Source organism: Lissotriton vulgaris, chromosome 11, assembly GCF_964263255.1.
Source record: "Lissotriton vulgaris chromosome 11, aLisVul1.2, whole genome shotgun sequence".
Lineage (NCBI taxonomy): Eukaryota > Metazoa > Chordata > Amphibia > Caudata > Salamandridae > Lissotriton > Lissotriton vulgaris.
This window is the reverse complement of record NC_141699.1, coordinates 1,104,603,339-1,104,621,743: the sequence shown is the minus strand read 5'-3', so window position 1 is coordinate 1,104,621,743 and position 18,405 is coordinate 1,104,603,339. Positions and strand designations below refer to the sequence as shown.

The window sequence follows — 18,405 nt, the reverse complement described above, 5'->3', positions numbered from 1 at the left end:
GATATTAGTGCCTGATTAAAAGACTGAACATCGGAAATTCTCTTCACAATTGTGGCTGATTTCTCACCCATTCATATACATCATGGGAACATCTGTCGTATACAGATTGGCAATTTACCAAGCTGGTGTTAAATTAGACACTTTTCTGCCTTTCAAGGTGTGTCTCAAAAGGCAATACCTAATTACATTAAAATTAATTTGTTTATTTTCAATCTCACCTGCATCCTATCCCATATTTGTATCATCTATTACTTGGCTTTGCTTAAAGTAACGGCTATTGATGGAGCTCTGAATTTGGAGAAAGCCAAATTAGGTTAAGAAAAAACAAGTCTTCAGATCTTGAATTTAACAGGTCTAGGTGCAGAATAAATATTGAAAACTGGTACAAATATAAAGGAGACGTAAACAGAATAAGTTCTGTTTACGTCTGCTGTTTTTAGTTTATTGGGATATTTATGAAGAAGGACACAGTGACATAACGATCATGCCTGTAATAAAAGTTATATTATTGAAATATGCATATATATTGTTTCAGAAATTGTAGAAAGTTTGACCATTAAGACAAGGGCATTATTGCATGTTGCTAAAATGCACAGACTCTTTGTAAAGAAGGGGCTAAATTTAGGAAGGATTTAGTTTGAGAAAAAGAGGATTTTAAATCCTCACTAAAGCTACAGACTGAGGATGTGAGTAAGAATTATACCCAGACATAGATATGGCCATGCTGAGTATTAGACATGTGAGGGGTCTGTAGAAATGCTGATATTGTATGTTGTGTTCTTTTGATAAATAACTGTGCAATTAATGCCCAAAAAAGTTTTAATTCTCACAATTCACTCTGTTGCAGTTTTGAGCCAGTTTACAGGTTCAATTCGGGTGCAGCCTTACCCTGGGGCCCGCTGGTGGGGGCCCTCGCCAGCTGCCACTCTCTGATGGTCATCAATGGGAAACTTCAAGGGGATCCACTGGACCTCAAGATGTTTGAAGGCACCTATTGGGTAACATCTCTTTGCTCAGCTCATTCCATACAATGCTATTGAGACGAGAAGCCAGCCCAACGTACAAACCTTGCAATAGTTTTTAGAGAGACTGGCATTATGCCCCCCCTTAACACGCCTAGAGCACATATCGCTAAATATCACAAGGGGGCAAAACTACAGTGAACAATTCTCTCTACCATCGTATTCGTCTGAATTGAGCTACACTTTCTTTGCTGCCTATGATGTTTTCTTTTTTACTTACATTTTATTGATTTGTTGTTTCTGTTTTGCATCTGGCAATTCATGCTATCCTTTGTCTCTGTCTCTGATTAACCTCACAGATGTTTTTTGTCTTTTCTACTTAACTCTTGTGCAATAAGGCTGATCCCATCCTGTGAGTTTGCTGCATCCCTCCACCCTGTGCCTTTCCCTGATTCCAAATTTCCTTACCTCTGACTCTCCCTAAAATGTCATTATCCCAATGGGGCACTCTATGTGCTTCTTGGGTTAGATATTGTCTACCCTTTACCATTATGCAACCATGCCTCTAATAACTTTAGAAACTGGATCCTTTCCTAGAGATACTCTTAGCTGGCAAATATAACCAAAATACAGAGGGAATCAAATCCAAATTCATGTTTTTTTCACTGCTACAGCTTTTGGGAAAATACCTCCTCTGCATTCTTTGTCGTACAAAAAATCTAAATACCTCCAGCAAACAATTATGGGTGCTTTCTAGCTACTATAATCACAATTTTGAATTTCTTACCATTATGTATAACACAAGAAAATGATACTGCAATCTACAGATATCGCCTTCTAAAACGTGTGAGCGTTTTAGGTTTAAACCCAACGCATGACATCACCACTCAAAAACTCCCACACCAAATTACTTTTCAAAACCTTTAAGATGGCTGTTTTTCTGAACTCCTGCCATTCCTCTCTGATTTTCTGACACTGTTGTCCCCTATCAGCTTACTCCTACCATGAAGCTTCCTCTTCCAGAACTAACTCACTTTCCCCTGCAGTGTGTGTCACTTCTAGAACTACAACCTCTTTCTACCAGACCTCCTTTGTTAAACCACCCTCCTTTTTGATTGTCTCCGCCTCAGGCAGAGGTTAAATCTAGTATCTTTGGCATAGCTGTAGCCTTGTCCTCAGTCCCAAAATCCCTTCCTTTCTCTCCTCCTGGTCCTGTTGAGGACCTTGCTTGCCCTAACTCATCTTGGCCATACCATGATGGTGGTGATATCCCCCAGGGATAGTGTTCTGCCTGACTTGTACTGAGAGCTTCTGTTACTTTCACCAGCTCTGTGAGGTTAATGGTAGAAGGCATGGGGAGGCTTCAAGAGAGATAGAGAAGGAGAGGGAGGTAGGGGAAGAGAAACAGTAGAGAAGGAAAGAGAAAGAAGGGATGGATGAAAAGAGACAGATTACGAGAAAGACGACTGGAGCGGCTGATTTGAGCATTTTTGCCAGTAATGGTTTTGGATCTCTGGCCCAGCCCTGTGTCTTTTGGAACTTTTAAATACTCTGTCCTCACACCAGACCAATAAACTATTTGAAATAATTCTCTTTCATGTGCTAATAAATCGTGAAGCAACAATTTTCCCCGTTCTTTTCTGACAATATTTTCAAAAGTAGACTGGTATTGACTACTCTAGGAGAACAAGAGGTATCCAGATGGAGCTCTCTAATCCCCTCTCATAGGTTCTTCAAACTCTCTCTCAGTGGTTCTTCAACTGCCCCAATACATGGGTGATCCACTCTGAAACTGAACGCTAAGAGTCGCCATGTTCTTCCTTACTGACCGCCAACGGTTCTCTCCAGCACCTTACCCTTCCACCATGCGTGCTACCACTCCTTTCTTGACATTCAGTATTCCAACTCTTGAAATTAAATAATTCCAATATAATTGTACAAAGAGACGTTGTTTATAAATGTTGCACTGTATCTGCCTGATTACAGCCCATAAAACATTTCACCTTTTCTTGCCAGGAAGTTGAGGATCCAAACGTCGATAACGATGTGGATTTGCAGTCAGCATCATTTGTAATTCTCAAGCCAGGACCAAATGCCGGCAAGGTAACGAGATGCTCTCATGGACAAAGTTCATATTTTGAAAGCCTGGGAGTAATGTTGACTGACAATCTGATCATTCTTTCATGACATGCACCGCACACTCTCATTGGGGTGCACCAGCCCTCTGTGATGTTTGGTACTGATGGAGAGGATTATTATCAAGTGGATTCTGCCCAGCTTAACTACTGAGAAGACATTTTTGAGTATTCCAAAAATATGCAATGACAGGAATAGGGTGGTTTAATTTGTGTGCAATTTGTTTTCCTGAGGCAAAGTGTCGTAGTAAGAAAGTCCAGAGGAGGCCAGGTTGAGGTTCCAAGTAAGAGCTTTATTCAGGTACAGGTTACAGAAGTATTAAGTAATAGCCAAGATGGTAAGTAGGCCTGTATGTACGCCCCACCAGGAGCAGCCTCCTAGCTGCTCAGCCTGCTGACACCAACTGACTCACATTAGGCATTCAACATTCCATGGCATAATCAACATTCCACACATACTCAGGCTGAACAACAAGCGGAAAGAGAGAGCAGGGAAAGAAGAGGAACATTAACCCTACTACACAAAGCAACCAGGCGGACCTGGCAGATGACATTACATAAGCATGACACACACTTTAAATTGATGATGCTCATGTTGCATTAGAATATTTTCCTGATATTTTTGAATGCATTTTCCAATAAACGTATCTGGATTTGCCAAATACTGCCATATAGGTGCATCGTTTCATCGCATCATTGCAGTCTAATTAATAGAGTGAGAATCCCTAAATCACCAGGGGCTGGTTTATGGATGGGGCACACTTTGCCTGTTTGTGCCACAGCACACCTTAAAACAGGTGCCCATGGTGCAAACAGGGAATGTGCGCCCTATTACATTGAGTGCTATATCCCCAGGGCAGCTGTGAACTCGAACTGCCCTCGGGGCAGCGCATGCAAATGAAAAATGGAGCTGCTTTGAAGCAGCAGCTCTGTGTTTCACTGTGCAGGTGACAACTCGGCTGCACTTTTAAGAGGGGAGAGAGATCCCCTCACAGACAGGTGCAGTAAGTGACTGCACCTGCCTGCAAGGGGATGTCTGCGGGGTCCATAGGACCCCTTTCTCTCTCCAGAGGGTTGCAGTCAGGGGGCGCAGTGACAGTGCACCTCCTGACAGCTTCTTTGCCACTTTGTCTGCATTTATTATACGGCACGGGCCCGGAGGCAAAGGGATTCCCTCATAGAGCCACGCCCCCATGCAAATGAGAGAACGCCCTTTGGTGATAGCTCTGGTGCTGTATGTGCAACAGTGATATCTGTATTAGAGAAGGGGTCGCACAAGCACCTGCAGCTCCTTCTGTGATAACAAAGTGCCGCTGGGATGCACAAAGCAGGTGTAAACGCCCATTGCGTCCCTGGGCCTCTTACGTAATATGGACCTGAGACTGCTTGAGAATTCAGGGCCTGAGGCAGTGTTGTATGAAAGGTGTACTGTTCCTGTGTGCACTGCGGCTCACCTCTAACTAGGTGTGCCAGTTGCAAACATGCGCACTGTTCTATATTATTGACAATGCGCTGTCCCCAGGCAGCTGCAAACTCGCACTCCCCTGGGGGCGGCGCATTAATAAAAGACAGTTCGGCTGAATGAAACAGCACCTCCATCTTCCACAGTGCGGGCAGCACCCGGCGTGCACTTTCAAGGAGGGACAGAGATCCCGCTTCAAGCGGATCCAGTGAGTGAGCAGGCCTGGGGGTGTCCATGGAATCTATTTCATCCCTTCATAGAGGGTGCCCTTGGTGGACTCCGACTGTGCCTTACCTCTGTTTGTGCCTCTCCTGACTGCTTCTTTGTCTCTGAGCCCATGCCCACAATATGGCACATGCATGGGGGCAGTGTGCCCTCATACAAGTGAGGAATGCCCCCTTGAGATAGTGCTGGCACTCTACGTGCTCTGCATTACAGAAGGGGCACACCAGTGTCTGCTGCGCCTTATGGAATATTACAGTAAGTGTTTGTCACTCTCGAAAAGCAGTTTTGTATTTATTACAACAAAACAGAAAAGAGCTTCTGAGATGGTAAATGTTTTCAGACATGGATTCTGAAGTGCTGTTTGCAAGGGGCACATTGCCGGCGTCACTTTCCGAATTGTTATTCATACCAATAGATTTCAGCTGTAATTCCAGTTGCGAACCACTGATAAGTTATTGGCTCCAAGATGCTGGTGGGGACTGATTGGCAGTAAGAAAGGGTCCCTCTGGTGCACCTTCACCTTGGTGAATGTGGAAAGAAGTTGAAACTTAAAAGAATATATATAATTCTCAGCCCCTTTCCCTTGAAGGCAAATGGCCTGTAGTGCACATATGTTTTCTTTATTTAAGCACAGGCACAGACATAGAGGTCTGCTGACCCTTGCAGTCCACTGTACCTGCAATTGTGGTAAATGGCAGGGGGTCACAAATTGTGACTTACCTTATGAATATTAAGTGGGCAGGTGCTGTGGTTTAAACTGTTTTTCTTCAGAGAGCTGAATTCCATGTGTGTCAAACAAGCCTTGAGGTGTCGCGTCTCTTAGGCCACCACAGTCGGCCTCGATGCCTAACAGAAGGAAGAGATGTTGTGCTGCCAGGAGGGATTGCCACTTTGATGCTTGCTTTGCTGTGTTGGAATTCAGCAGCCTCATCTATTATTTTAATTATCCACTGTGCTTCCGGGTGACATGCCCAGCTTGCATATCCCCAAAATGGCTCTGCTTCTGGAACATGAGAACCTGCTGCTTCCTGTCTGGGACTGAGAGGACTGGACTTTACTCTCTACACCCTGCATCTCTAAAGGTACTCCAAGGGCTTGTTGGGATGGCCTCCTGTTTCTACAGTCTCAGGGATATCAAAAACTTCACCTGCACATCTGTAAGTCCTGTTCTGCCCAGGTGGTGCCACATTCAGTCCTTGGCCCTTGGAAGTGAGTGTTTGGTGCTGCAACCCGAGAAGCCAATGCATTGACACCGAAGAGTCGATGAAACCAGCGTATTTCTCTGCAATATCGCTGTATTGCTGCTGTCTGCACCACAGCCATGGACATCGCACACCGACAGCGCAACCCAATGACCTCAACTTACAATGCAACCCTGCCTTTGCCGGCGCAGAGCCTCCAACTCACCGCTCCTGGGAGAGTCTCGGACACGGTATCTTAGATGCAACAGAAGTTTTATGTCTCAACAGTGGAACCCAACAGGTGTTAACACATACTAGGGTGTGAGGTGGCAACTGTAGAGCAGTGCAAGTGAAAAGGTGAAAAATATGTGAAAAGTGATATGTACACTAAAATTGGGTAGTAGAAAGGATACAAACTTTATTAAACACCTTAAGACTCCCAAATCAATAAAATGCGTGCGACAATAGTGGCTTAAACCTATAACCACTAATCATTAAGTACGGTGCAGCAGGATACCTATCAGGCTCCACTTTAAGTCTGCAGAAACATGTTGACCGTACTTAATGATTAGTGGTTTGTGGTTATAGGATTAAGCCACTATTGTTGCATGCATTTTATTGATTTATTGATATGTGTTAAAACCTGTTGGGTTCCACTGTTTAGACATAAAACTTCTGTTGTCTACAGTGAACTTTTCTAAAAAACGTACCTTCCCGGTGTGAAGGAACCCAAATGATGAACAGGGCGTTCAGGATTGACAACTGATGGGTATTTTTCAACACAGGAAAGATACTCACTCTGAGATAGTGTCACTTAATTTACTTTCCTTGTTGGGGCATCCCTTTGTTTTCAGACATATAATCGGAGTTAACTTATTCACTTGATGACCCACTGCTACTCTTTTATTGGTGTACTGTCTGTTTAGGGGATGTAGCAGTGAGTGGTCTTTGAACATCCTCTTGGGCCCTCCTCTCCCTGTTTATATGTAGGGTCGTAGCAATTGTCAACAATGTTTCAGCCCTTCAAGAAGATGGGTGGTCCATCATCAGGACGCATAAGACAAAGAGGAGCCCAACATAAGTAGAATGAGGGTTGAATGAAAGAGTAAAAGATGTATTTCCGAAAGAATAGTGTTATGGTGTGAGGTGTCAGCCCTTAACCACTCCCATGCTCATGACGGAGCCGCTCCGTCATGAGCATCAGCTGAGCTGTGCTCATGACGGAGCGGTTCCATCATGGCCCTGCCGCCGCGCCTGTGCGGCGCTGATTTCGCGCCTGCTCAGCGCGTTCTATTGAGCGGGCGGGGCCATGACGGAACCGCTCCGTCACAAGCACAGCTCAACCGCGGCTCGTGACGGAGCGGCTCTGTTAAGAGTATGCGAGCGCCGCTCTCTCCCCCCCCCTAGCGCTGCGGCGGAATTGCCGCCGCAGCGAAGGGGTTAATATTGAGCACTCTTTACCCGCTGAGCAACAATTGAAAGCTTCTGTGGAGAAGAAAGCAGGCCGTTGACCCTTTATTTAAGGGACAGCCATGTTTCTTCCCACAAAAGCTTTAGTCTTTGGTCTGTGAGTATGCAAACTCTATATTGAAAGGCTTAGGTAGTATAAAATATGCAGCATTACTAGAACATAGTGAGAATGTAGCACCACAAAGTATGCTGAGGAGGCTCATTTTTGCGTCCTAAAGTAGAATCATCAGAAGCCCACTGTCTGCTTTCTTTCCATGTGTTTTCTATTTGTCATTGAGGAACTGATTGCGGCCTTATAGTGGAAAAAAGCTTAGAGAACGACAGTCTGTCCTGTGCACTCACTGAAAGTCTTTGCTTTGGAGTATATAGGGGCACAAGTCATCTAATGCCATGGTTGCGTACAGAGGCACCAACGACTTGTAACTTATGTAAACTTGGTGAAGAGAACATTATGCAGCTCCTCTGGGTGTGTCCAGAACTGAAAGTTGAAAGAGTATCCATTCTTAAGAGACAGTTTAATGTTCGTGGAATAAGGAGCTGTAGGCAAGCTCTGATACGATGCCTTCATACTGACGCTATAAGCTCTGATACGATGCCTTCATACTGATGCTATAAGCTCTGATCCGATGCCTTCATACTGACGCTATAAGCTCTGATCCGATGCCTTCATACTGACGCTATAAGCTCTGGTACGATGCCTTCATACTGACGCTATAACTTTAACTTCAGCTTTTGTAAAGTTCTTAAAGCAACTGAGAATTAAGTTAGAACACCAAAAACTAAAAGAATGTAATGTAGGATGTACATAATATGTAAATATTATAATGAACTTGATGCCCAAATGTTTTTATAATCAATTTTATAATTGGATTTTGTAATTAAGAATTACTGCATGTATATTGTAAGGTTTTAATTAATCAAACACACTTTTCATTCATTCATTTCATTCATCCATTCACTCAAAGTCTTATCACACAGTAGACAGGCACAGCACTCTGTGTGTGGCAAGAAATCACTAATTCATGATTCTCAAAGTTTCAAGCTTGTCTGGTGTTGTGAGAAAGTGTTCACAGTGGTCTTGTGTAATGAGTTTGGGCTGGACTGTTCCCATGAGGCACAGGGTCAGACTGATTTGCATATGGCCATGTCTGAACTGGGGTGGCGGAGTGAGCTAAAGAATTGTGATGGATTAAACCCAGATCAGTTGACTGGGGGTGAGTGCTTGATTTGCTCTAACGCTCCGTCCATCATCCCCTTTGGTATCGCTGTGTTATGAACTCCTGCATGATGAAATAACCTCGGAGCGCCTACAGCAGACGCCCTTTTCAATTTAAAAGATCGTGGGCTATGGAGAGATGTCCTGAAAGTAATTGCACTCATGGTGCACGGCCAATGTCAGACCAGAGACGTACATAAATCTGAGTTAATTACAAGCAAACAGAGCAGCATTCAGCAACTGCTGAATGCTGCCTCCTTGTGGGGATATACCTGTGCATTTATCTACATAGCCCTGGATAATAAAGTACAGGTCAAGAGAGCGTGGATGACCTGGCTTAGAGTTTGAGGGGCGGGGCAGCTTGGCTTTTCATGCTTCTTCAAACACGCTTGTTGGCTGCTGTGAAGAGTAAAGAAACATCTGCAGTTAAGAATGTTTGCAATGCTGGTCATGTGTGTGAGGCAGAGTGACAGGCTCCTCCTGGCGAAGACAAAGGGAGACACTGTGTGAAGAGTCTCTCGGAATCTGACTCCAGTGACCTCATTTATGTGGATTTGGTGAAGTGCAGAGCAGTGAGTAACCCTGTGGCGGTGCGCTAAGTCAAAGGGAACCAGCAGGTATGCACTGTTTTTTTTCTCCAATACGGTGCATTCTTGTCCTTTCAGCGAGGGGTGACGCAGAATTTGGTGCTTAACACCAATGTAGGCCCCCTTGCACCATGGTGCACGGGTACCTGTGCTGTCGGCACCTTCCTGCACAAAAACAATCCTGTGAGGCGTGTTCTTCTTTCTATGTGTCCTGCAGAATGCAGCGCACATGCAAAGAGGAAAAAGTTATTTCTCCTCTCTTTACACCGCACCTCGAGGAAATGTCTGTTTTTGGCGAATGCCCAGGTTTATATGATGCTGTGACTCTGGGGAAGCGTCAAAATGCATGGGTGTTGTGTGGGAACCCCCGCCGCAACGCCCATGGAACGCCCACCGCAACACCCACCGCAACGCCCATGGAACGCCCACCGCAACGCCCACCGCAACGCCCATGGAACGCCTCCCGGGCACAGAGAAGGCAACGCAGCGATTTTCGCAATCTTGTTTTACTTCATTTCTATGAGTCCATTCAAAGACACACAACGTCTTCTCATGGATATGAATTTGTCCTTTGTTTCGCCCGGGGCATCAGAAAAAGAGACACTCCGACAGCGCGATGGGCTCCGAAATATGCCCCTTAGTGACAGAGAGCGGCAGTAGCCTCCTTGGCTTAATGTGGCGCTCTGCCATTTCTGAAATGCAGAGCTGCGCTGCACTTACAACAATATGGGGCACAGGTGCGTTTTCCCTGGGCTGGCGCTGAACTTAGCAGCCTAGCGCAAACGCAGGCCCCCTTGCACCATAGTGCAAGGCTGCCTGCGTTGAGGGAATGATTGCTTATGTGGAGTAAGGTGTGCCTTCCTGTACATTAACAATCTGACTCCTGAACATAAACAATCTGAAATGGCATTTTGTAACTTCTACCTGTGCTGCTTTGTGCAACACACATAGAAGTTGCTGCTCTTCATTTTTTTGAATGATTGTTTATGAGCAGGAAGGGACACCTTTCTTCACATAAACAATCAACGGTGTTTCTTTGTTTTAATGTGTACTGCACAATGCAGCACACATAGACACAGCAAAAACGAGGAGAAATAAAGCATTTCTCCTCGTTTCGCCAGGGTAGGACCAGGTTTTCTCTGATCTTAACTTTGGCACTGGCCCATATTTGTGCCACCCTTGTAAATATGGGGCAGTGTCAAAATCAATGGGTGTTGCGGTGGAACGCCCACCCCAACACCCATTGCCCGCCTGTTCCATGCTTAGTATTGCGTGAAAGGGTGCCTTATTTACAAAGGGCCTCATTTACAAGGCAGCACTAATAGTGACGTTCCTGTGGCTATATGTGCCTGTAAATAGCCCCCTAAGTCTCCTCGGGGACTGAAGCTCTGAAACAGTGCGCTGTCATCAAATGGTGCCCAGCAGGGAGGAGCATAAGAGCAAGAAGAGCTTTAGAGGGGAGATTGGGGTATTGAAAAACAAAAAAATAAATAAGGCTGAGATTGGTGAGAGGAGAGCGAGGAAAGGAGGGAAGGAAAAAGCAACGCAGGCACTGGGGGTCAGGTTTTGAGAGGGGGGAAGCACACAAGTAAGAGAGGTGAAAAAACACATGCACTTTCATGACGTGCCTAACCAAAAAGAAAACAGTAATGCCTGAAAATGTAAGCACTGGAAGGACACAAATAATAAGGACATGAACCAGGGGATGGTCAAACACAAAAAAGGAGGGAATTGCCACACCGACTAACAAAGACAAATCAAGCAACTGAGAGAGACAATAAAACCAACCAATGGAATGCAATGGGTGGCATCTAAACCCACCGTAAGTTGACAATAGGTATTCAAGCAAACAGACAGCTTGAGTTGTCTGGTAGGCAGGACCTAGAAAAAGGTTCATGGAACACACAAAACTAAATAAGTATTCGGACACGTAGGCACAGTGGCGGCTGCTGTGGTATTTAAGTGGTGAGCAGTGTGGGGGAGGTCAGCATAAGAGGGACAGTACGGGGGAAAGAATACAAAAAATAATGCTTACCTGCATTCTGCAGCATCGGTGCTCTTTTGGAATCTACTCCTTGACTCCTGGCATGCCGCAGAGTCCCCTACACCAATCCAGACACTGGACTCATGCTGGTATTACCCAGAATGAGAGCAACGCCATCATTGGCGTGAGCACCATAGTTAGGCACTCACTAAAGGAATACGACCCTCTGCGTGTTCTCCACCCGGCTGTGACGCACCGCCCGGGTGGAGAGATCTAAGTGCAGATGACAGTTTGACCAGCTTTAGGTGGCCGGCCTAACTGACATGGGCACTTGAAGCAAAGTCACTGCTCCTCCTCCTTCCTGCAGTGGTGTTGACATGTGGGAATGGACGGCCCAGCCCTCTGCTTAGCTGCAGGAAGTAAGCGAGGAAAAATACAATTATAATAACCTTTGTTTTTATCATTTTGTTTTCTTTTTTCAATGCATAAAAGCAGTGGGGCAACGCTCCTCCGCCTTTGCGCAGGAGCCGCCGCTGTGTAGGCACACTATGCTTTCATCTGTAAATAAAAAGTGCACACTCAAGTAAAATTGTTTAAAAAAGTCAATCAACAGAAGAACATACAGGGCATCGCCTCGGCCAACCGGAAAATACCACTTCCAGCACAGATATTGTGTCGGTTCAGCTGTGGGTGACCTTTTCCTGCCCTAAGAGCCTTTATAGATCCCATACTTGCAGGAGACAATGGAGTCTGATGTGAAAACAATATACGGACGCCTATCCTAAGGCTGAGATCCTATTAATGGCCATAAAGGCCAAGCAGGTACCGACTATCCTAACAAGATCCAACAAGGATGCCTCCTCTGAAGCACAAAAGGTTTGCAGCTTGGAGGTGTTGTTCAGTCTGGGTCTTTCACTTACAATCCAACTCAGAGTAATTTTCAAGAATGCATTTTCCTCCCATTGCTTTCACTTATAATGTCTAGGGATTTGCCCAGTTTTAAGGACATGTGCACATTTGTGAAAAATTAGAAAGGTTGCAACCTAAAGACTTTCAAACAATGGAATGTGTCATTAAGAACAGCCCTGAGTAACCTCCTTGGCAGGTTTGTAGGGGGGTGCAGTCTGCCGGTCCGCCATTTCCTGGTTATTGCTCTGCGGAGCGGCATCCTCGACCAGGAATGTTTTCCCTCCCAATACACCACTGCCAGCTCCAGGTCAGGCATCATCCTCCCAATGACACTGGTAGACACAGATGAGGGCATCTGGCACGGTGTAGGAGGGGCATGTAGGGTGTTGGTAGGTGGGGCAGCCTGGAACGGTGCGCTTGGTTCCAGGAAGCCTGGATCTGCTGTTTTGACCTGGGTGGACGCTAGTGACCAGCACCAGTAGACCTGTTGCCCTTTATTGCAGTGGAAAGAGATGCCAGCTACCAGAAAGCGCTGACTTATATATGCTTTTGGCACAGCTACCCATATTTTGAGAAAAGTTGTGCACGCCAGTTGTGCAAATTCCTACAATCCTAATAAAGTCATCCTCATACTCGACAGGCTCTACTGTGGCTCACGCTTAACGAGACATATCCATTGAAGACAACATGCCTTGTACGCAAAGCTCTGCATGATGTTTGTCATAGATATCATCCCAAGGATCATCGATACAAGACCTCCCTTTGGGCTTGCCAGGCCCAGCTTGTTGTTCTTCCCATCAAAAGCAGAACCTTTGTGGGGTGATCCAGATGTGTTCATGGATCTAAGCTTTGAAGGGTTCACCATTGCATTCCAGGTTCTACAGAGGTCTGAAATTCCAGTAAAGAATGATGCCAAGGATTGGTCTCTGCGTACACGTTGGATCCCACTTCCCAATCACATCTAACTTCAACTTGGTCATACAGCACCCTTTGACTGCCTCACACGTCTGCTGCTCAGACGCTAGGTCTAGTTGTGCCTTCTCTCAACCAGCACCATTGGGTCCTCAAATGTCAAGGGTCTTATATCTACTTTTCTAACCAGTCCAACTGCCCTCCCACATTGTGACCATCAATGAAACAGGCTCTGAGGTGGCCATGAGTGGTGTGCTCACAAAAACCAAACTATAGAAGGAAGGTTATTCTTACTGTTCGGATTCATGATGGCATACTCTTCTGCTTTGTCCTTAGGTTCCTGTCGAAGGCCTCGCCATCGTGCACCAGTTCCCATTTTCCTCAGGCCTACAGAGGATGTCGGTCGTCACACAGGTGGTTGGAGGCGACCAGTGCATGGTCTTCATGAAAGGAGCACCAGAGAAGGTGATCAGCTTCTGCAGACCTGAGACAGGTAAAAACCCTAAAAACAGAACAGCAGCCTTTACAAGGTTTGGGAAAACCTTCAGAGATCTCTAGTGATATAGTAGATTCAAATGTGAAAAGTGCCCACCTGTGTGCCATCAGCTTCTTCCACACCTCGAAGGAGTCAAATTATCACACAGGCGCGAGGAAGTAGGCTGAGTGCATTTATTTGGTCATGTAAGTCTCAGTAGGTGTCCAGGATCTCCATTACATATACTTTGGGGTATTTTATGTCTTATAGTATATAGTCCTTTAAATATGGTATGCTGAGACAACGAGAAGTAGTGAAATGAAGTTAAATCAAATCAAATGTACTATATGTCCATGTGATATTAATTAAACATGTAAAAAGTTAATGAACAACATTAGACACAGAATGAAAGAAAATTCAATGAAAGACAATACAGTATTATTAAATTATAGAAGATTTATCATGTATTTCTTTGATTTGCTTAGAATGTCAAATAGTTACAGTTAAAAACTGCCTAGAACATGTCAATAAAGTGGAAAGCAGGATGATGGTGATGGCTCTTTTCCGTGGTTACTCACTTTGACCCGGAAGAGCATTCTGCATGCTTGGCCCGTGCTCCATAGCCTGGACTTCGCGTAAGGAAAGGAGAGTTTTACATCAATGTTTCAGTGCTGGCAACAGCAGGCACCTTGATGTGGTTCTGTGTGGTGTCTTCCATGTCCAAAGGTGCTCTGCACACAGCTCCCTACTGTCACCAGGGTGCCTTCGGAGCGCTGTGGTGTACCTGAGCACCTGTAATAAAATAAAGGAAAAACACAGACAGTCTAAAACCGTCCCTTAAGGTCACTCTCTGAGCTTCGCCACTGACAGATGAATGTTTTAATCTTCCAGCTCACACAGTCTGTTTGGGGTGTTGCATACAATTTCAATCACAGCTACCGACAGAAAGAAAGGTTGTCAAGTAATAAGATGTTACACGTGAGTAGTGATGTGATGTGCTCCTAACAGCCTTGTTCTTACTTCAGGATAGAGAGTGATACCTCAACCTTGGGCAAAGGGAACCTGTCAGAAGAGGGAATCAGTGTGTGAGGAGCAGCACCTCTAGCAGCTCCCAGCCTGTGAGCAGGAGAATGCTGTGTAGGGTGGAGATGTCTCCTCTGGGTATAAAGAAGCACTGCCTGGTGGCCCACCAACCTCCCATGGAGCTGAGGCCCTGCATTTTGGCCCACGAACCTACCATGGAGCTGAGGCCCTTCATGGTGGCCCACCAACCTACAATGGAGCTGAGGCCCTTCACGGGGGCCCACCAACCTCCCATGGAGTTGAGGCCTTGCATTGTGGTCCGCCAACCTCCCATTGACTGGATGCCCTGCATTGTGGCCCACCAACCTCCCATGGAGCTGGGGCCCTGCATGGTGGCCCACCAACCTCCCATGGAGCTGAGGTCCTGCATGGTGGCCCACGAACCTCCAATTGAGCTGAGGCCCTGCATGGTGGCCTATGAACCTCCCATGGAGCCGAGACACTGCATGGTGGCCCACCAACCTCCCATTGAGATGAGGCTATGCATGGTGGCTCACCATGGAGATGAGGTCCTGCATGATGACCCGCCAACTTCCCTTCGAGCCGAGGCCCTGCCTGGTGGCCCATCAACCTCCCATGGAGCCGAGGACCTGCATGGTGGCCCACCAACCTCCCATGGAGCCAAGGCCCTGCATGGTGGTCCACCAACCTCCTATGGAGCTGAGGCTCTGCATGGTGGCCCACCAACCTACCATGGAGCTGAGGTCCTGCATGGTGGCCCATTAACCTCCCATGGAGCTGAGGCCCTGCATTGTGGCCCATCAACCTCCCATGGAGCTGAGGTCCTGCATGGGGGTCCACTAATTTCCTATGGAGCTAAGGCCATGCAGGGTGGCCCAGCCACTTTCCCCAAGCTGTCACTGGATGCATTTTAAAGCTATAACACACAGTTACATGCCCTTAAAAAGGTACTCAACCTTCACCTGTCCCATATATGGTCATGGACATCCTCTGTTATTGGCAGGATCCAAGATGCAGAGGGTGCAGTGCAAGATGGCTACATTGCTTGGAAGCCAACCCACTGCAGGCAGCACTACAGGGACTATTTATTTAAAGAGATAGATCTTATTTTTTGTTTTTTGCTAGGTATTCCAAAAAAACATTTTTTAGGATGCTGCAGGCGCTGAGTCTATATTTCTGTTGGATTTCTGTGTTTAATGCGCATTGTGTTTTCAGTTTGAGTGGCTGATGGCCACTCATAGACATTTTAGGTTTTTATCTTTGCTGACTGAGGACTAATCTTCCTTCACTACATTTTCATTCCTGGCATTCTGCTCCCCCATCAGGTGTTGGCCCTGTGCTCTATGCAATAAAGTGCAAAGTGGCCCAGTGGGGTTTGATCTCTGGCACTTCATGCATCATCTCATGGGGAACATGTTGGGGTCTCCCCAAAGACTGAAGTCCAGCTTCTGTCTTCTTCTGCTGCTGCATTAAGCTCTTGTACTCCTTGTATTTCTACTTCTAGAGATGCTATTGAGGTTGTTTGCCCCATTAGGATTTTGGTCCCTTAACTAGCATATGACCCTAGGTTTCTATACCCCTGGTGAATGTCTAGAGAGCTCCCACACTGCAAGGGCTTGGGTGTCTTTCTCCACCTCTTATCTGTCCCCAGCCATTCTTCGTGCTCTAAAAGAAAAAGGCTGTGTTTGTGATCCACACTTGTGTCCTTCCCTCACAAATTGCTGGACATGCCTCTAGTTTTATTGGTTATGCACCTTTTGATGTTAGAGATGAGTTCTCTAAGTCTTAGCCAAAGATAAGCTCAGAATGCCATTTAAAATGTAAAATAGTCATCCGAGAGCTATAAAGTAAATCCTGCCATCATTGCTAGGTGTGCCGAGTCCACTGGCATCCATGGAGGGAGGCCAGAGTGGTCCCGTGCCCAAGTAGGCCTTGCCATGGGCCTCCCTCTTGTGCCCACTACCACAGCTGCAGAAGTTGACAGGAGGTGTCACAGAAAAAAACACAAACATGGTACCTCGCCACACATGTTAATTTGTCCAACTACCTTTCATTGTAAAGCAATGATGTCTGCTTACATAGTTTAAATTAGATGCTGCATGTATGCATGTATGTATCTATATCTAAATATGCATATATAGGTATATACATACAAAGTTAGGTTGAAGCATGTTAACCCCAAGCAGGTCTACACAGACACACACACACTCAAATGTACTCTATACGTCAACTCTTCCATCCATCCATACATTTGCCAACTCTGCCATTCATCTATCCACTCTGCCTTCTATCCATCATCCATCCACTCTCACATCCATTCACTCGTCTTTTCACCTACTAATCCATTTGTCCCTTTACTCTCACCATCCATCCATCCATCCACCCCTCCATATATCCATCTATCATCCATCCAACTGTTCACCAATTCCCCATCCATCCCTCCATCCATCCTTTCATCCGTCTTTTTACTCTGCCATCCTTTCACCTGTCCATCAACTATCCACCCATCCCTTTACTGGCCCGTCCTTTCACCTATCTATCCACCTATCATTTACTCATGCCTTCACCCAATCATTCATCCACACTCATTCATCCTCGTCCATCTACTTGTTCATCTATACTTTTTTCTCCCTACCATCCAATATTCCTTCCTTCTTTCCCTGTTCTATTCACCCCGCTGTCACTTGCCGTCGCTCCAGCTGCTCTTCTATTGTTTCCCTGTTGTTTTCACCCCACTGTCGCTTGCCGTCGCTCCTGCTGCAGTTCTTTGTTTCCCTGTTCTATTCACCCCGCTGCCACTTGCCGTCACTCCTGCTGCTCTTCTATTGTTTCCCTGTTCTGTTCACCCAGGTGTCGCTTGCTGTCCCTCCTGCTGCTCTTCTACTGTTTCCTAGTTCTATTCACCCTGCTGTCGCTTGGCGTCTCTTCTGCTGTCTTCTATTGTTTCCCTGTTCTATTCACCCCGCTGCCACTTGCCGTCACTCCTGCTGCTCTTCTATTGTTTCCCTGTTCTGTGCACCCAGCTGTCGCTTGCCATCACTCATGCTGCTCCTCTATTGATTCCCTGTTCTATTCACCCTGCTGTCACTTGCCGTCTCTTCTGCTGTCTTCTATTGTTTCCCTGTTGTTTTCACCGCACTGTCGCTTGCCGTCGCTCCTGCTGCAGATCTTTGTTTCCCTGTTCTATTCACCCCGCTGCCACTTGCCATCGCTCCCGCTGCTCTTCGATTTTTTCCCTGTTCTGTTCGCCCAGGTGTTTTATGCTGTCACTCTTGCTGCTCTTCTATTGTTTACTTGTTTTATTCACCCCGCTGTTGCTTGCCGTCACTTCTGCTGCAGTTCTTTGTTTCCCTGTTCTATTCACCCTGCTGCCTCTTGCCAACGCTCCTGCTGCTCTTCTATTCTTTCCCTGTTCTATTCACCCCGCTGTTGCTTGCCGTCACTTCTGCTGCTCGTCTATTGTTTCCCTGTTCTGTTCACCCTGCTGTCGCTTGCTGGTACTCCTGCTGCAGTTCTTTGTTTCCCTGTTCTATTCACCCCGCTGTTGCTTGCTGTCACTCCTGCTGCAGTTCTTTGTTTCCCTGTTCTATTCACCCCGCTGCCGCTTGCCGTCGCTCCTGCTGCTCTTCTGTTGTTTCCCTGTTCTATCCACCCCGCTGTTTCTTGCCATTGCTTCTGCTGCAGTTCTTTGTTTCCCTGTTTTATTCACTCTGCTGCCGCTTGCCATCGCTCCTGCTGCTCTTCTATTGTTTCCCTGTTATGTTCACCGCACTGTCGCTTGCCGTCGCTCCTGCTGCTCTTCTGTTGTTTCCCTGTTCTATCCACCCCGCTGTTTCTTGCCAT

At 46.2% G+C, this 18,405-nt stretch overlaps 1 protein-coding gene across 1 annotated transcript in view; it reads left to right on the top strand.

The window, feature by feature from the left end:
* The window catches only part of LOC147684242 (putative cation-transporting ATPase 13A4), a 249,194-nt gene that overhangs the window by 146,121 nt on the left and 84,668 nt on the right, over positions 1 to 18,405 (top strand). The window contains exons 14-16 of the mRNA XM_086944644.1: positions 848 to 998; positions 2,979 to 3,065; positions 13,380 to 13,536. Of these exons, the coding sequence (XP_086800770.1) occupies positions 848 to 998; positions 2,979 to 3,065; positions 13,380 to 13,536 (395 nt within the window). The remainder of the gene's footprint in view (positions 1 to 847; positions 999 to 2,978; positions 3,066 to 13,379; positions 13,537 to 18,405) is intronic.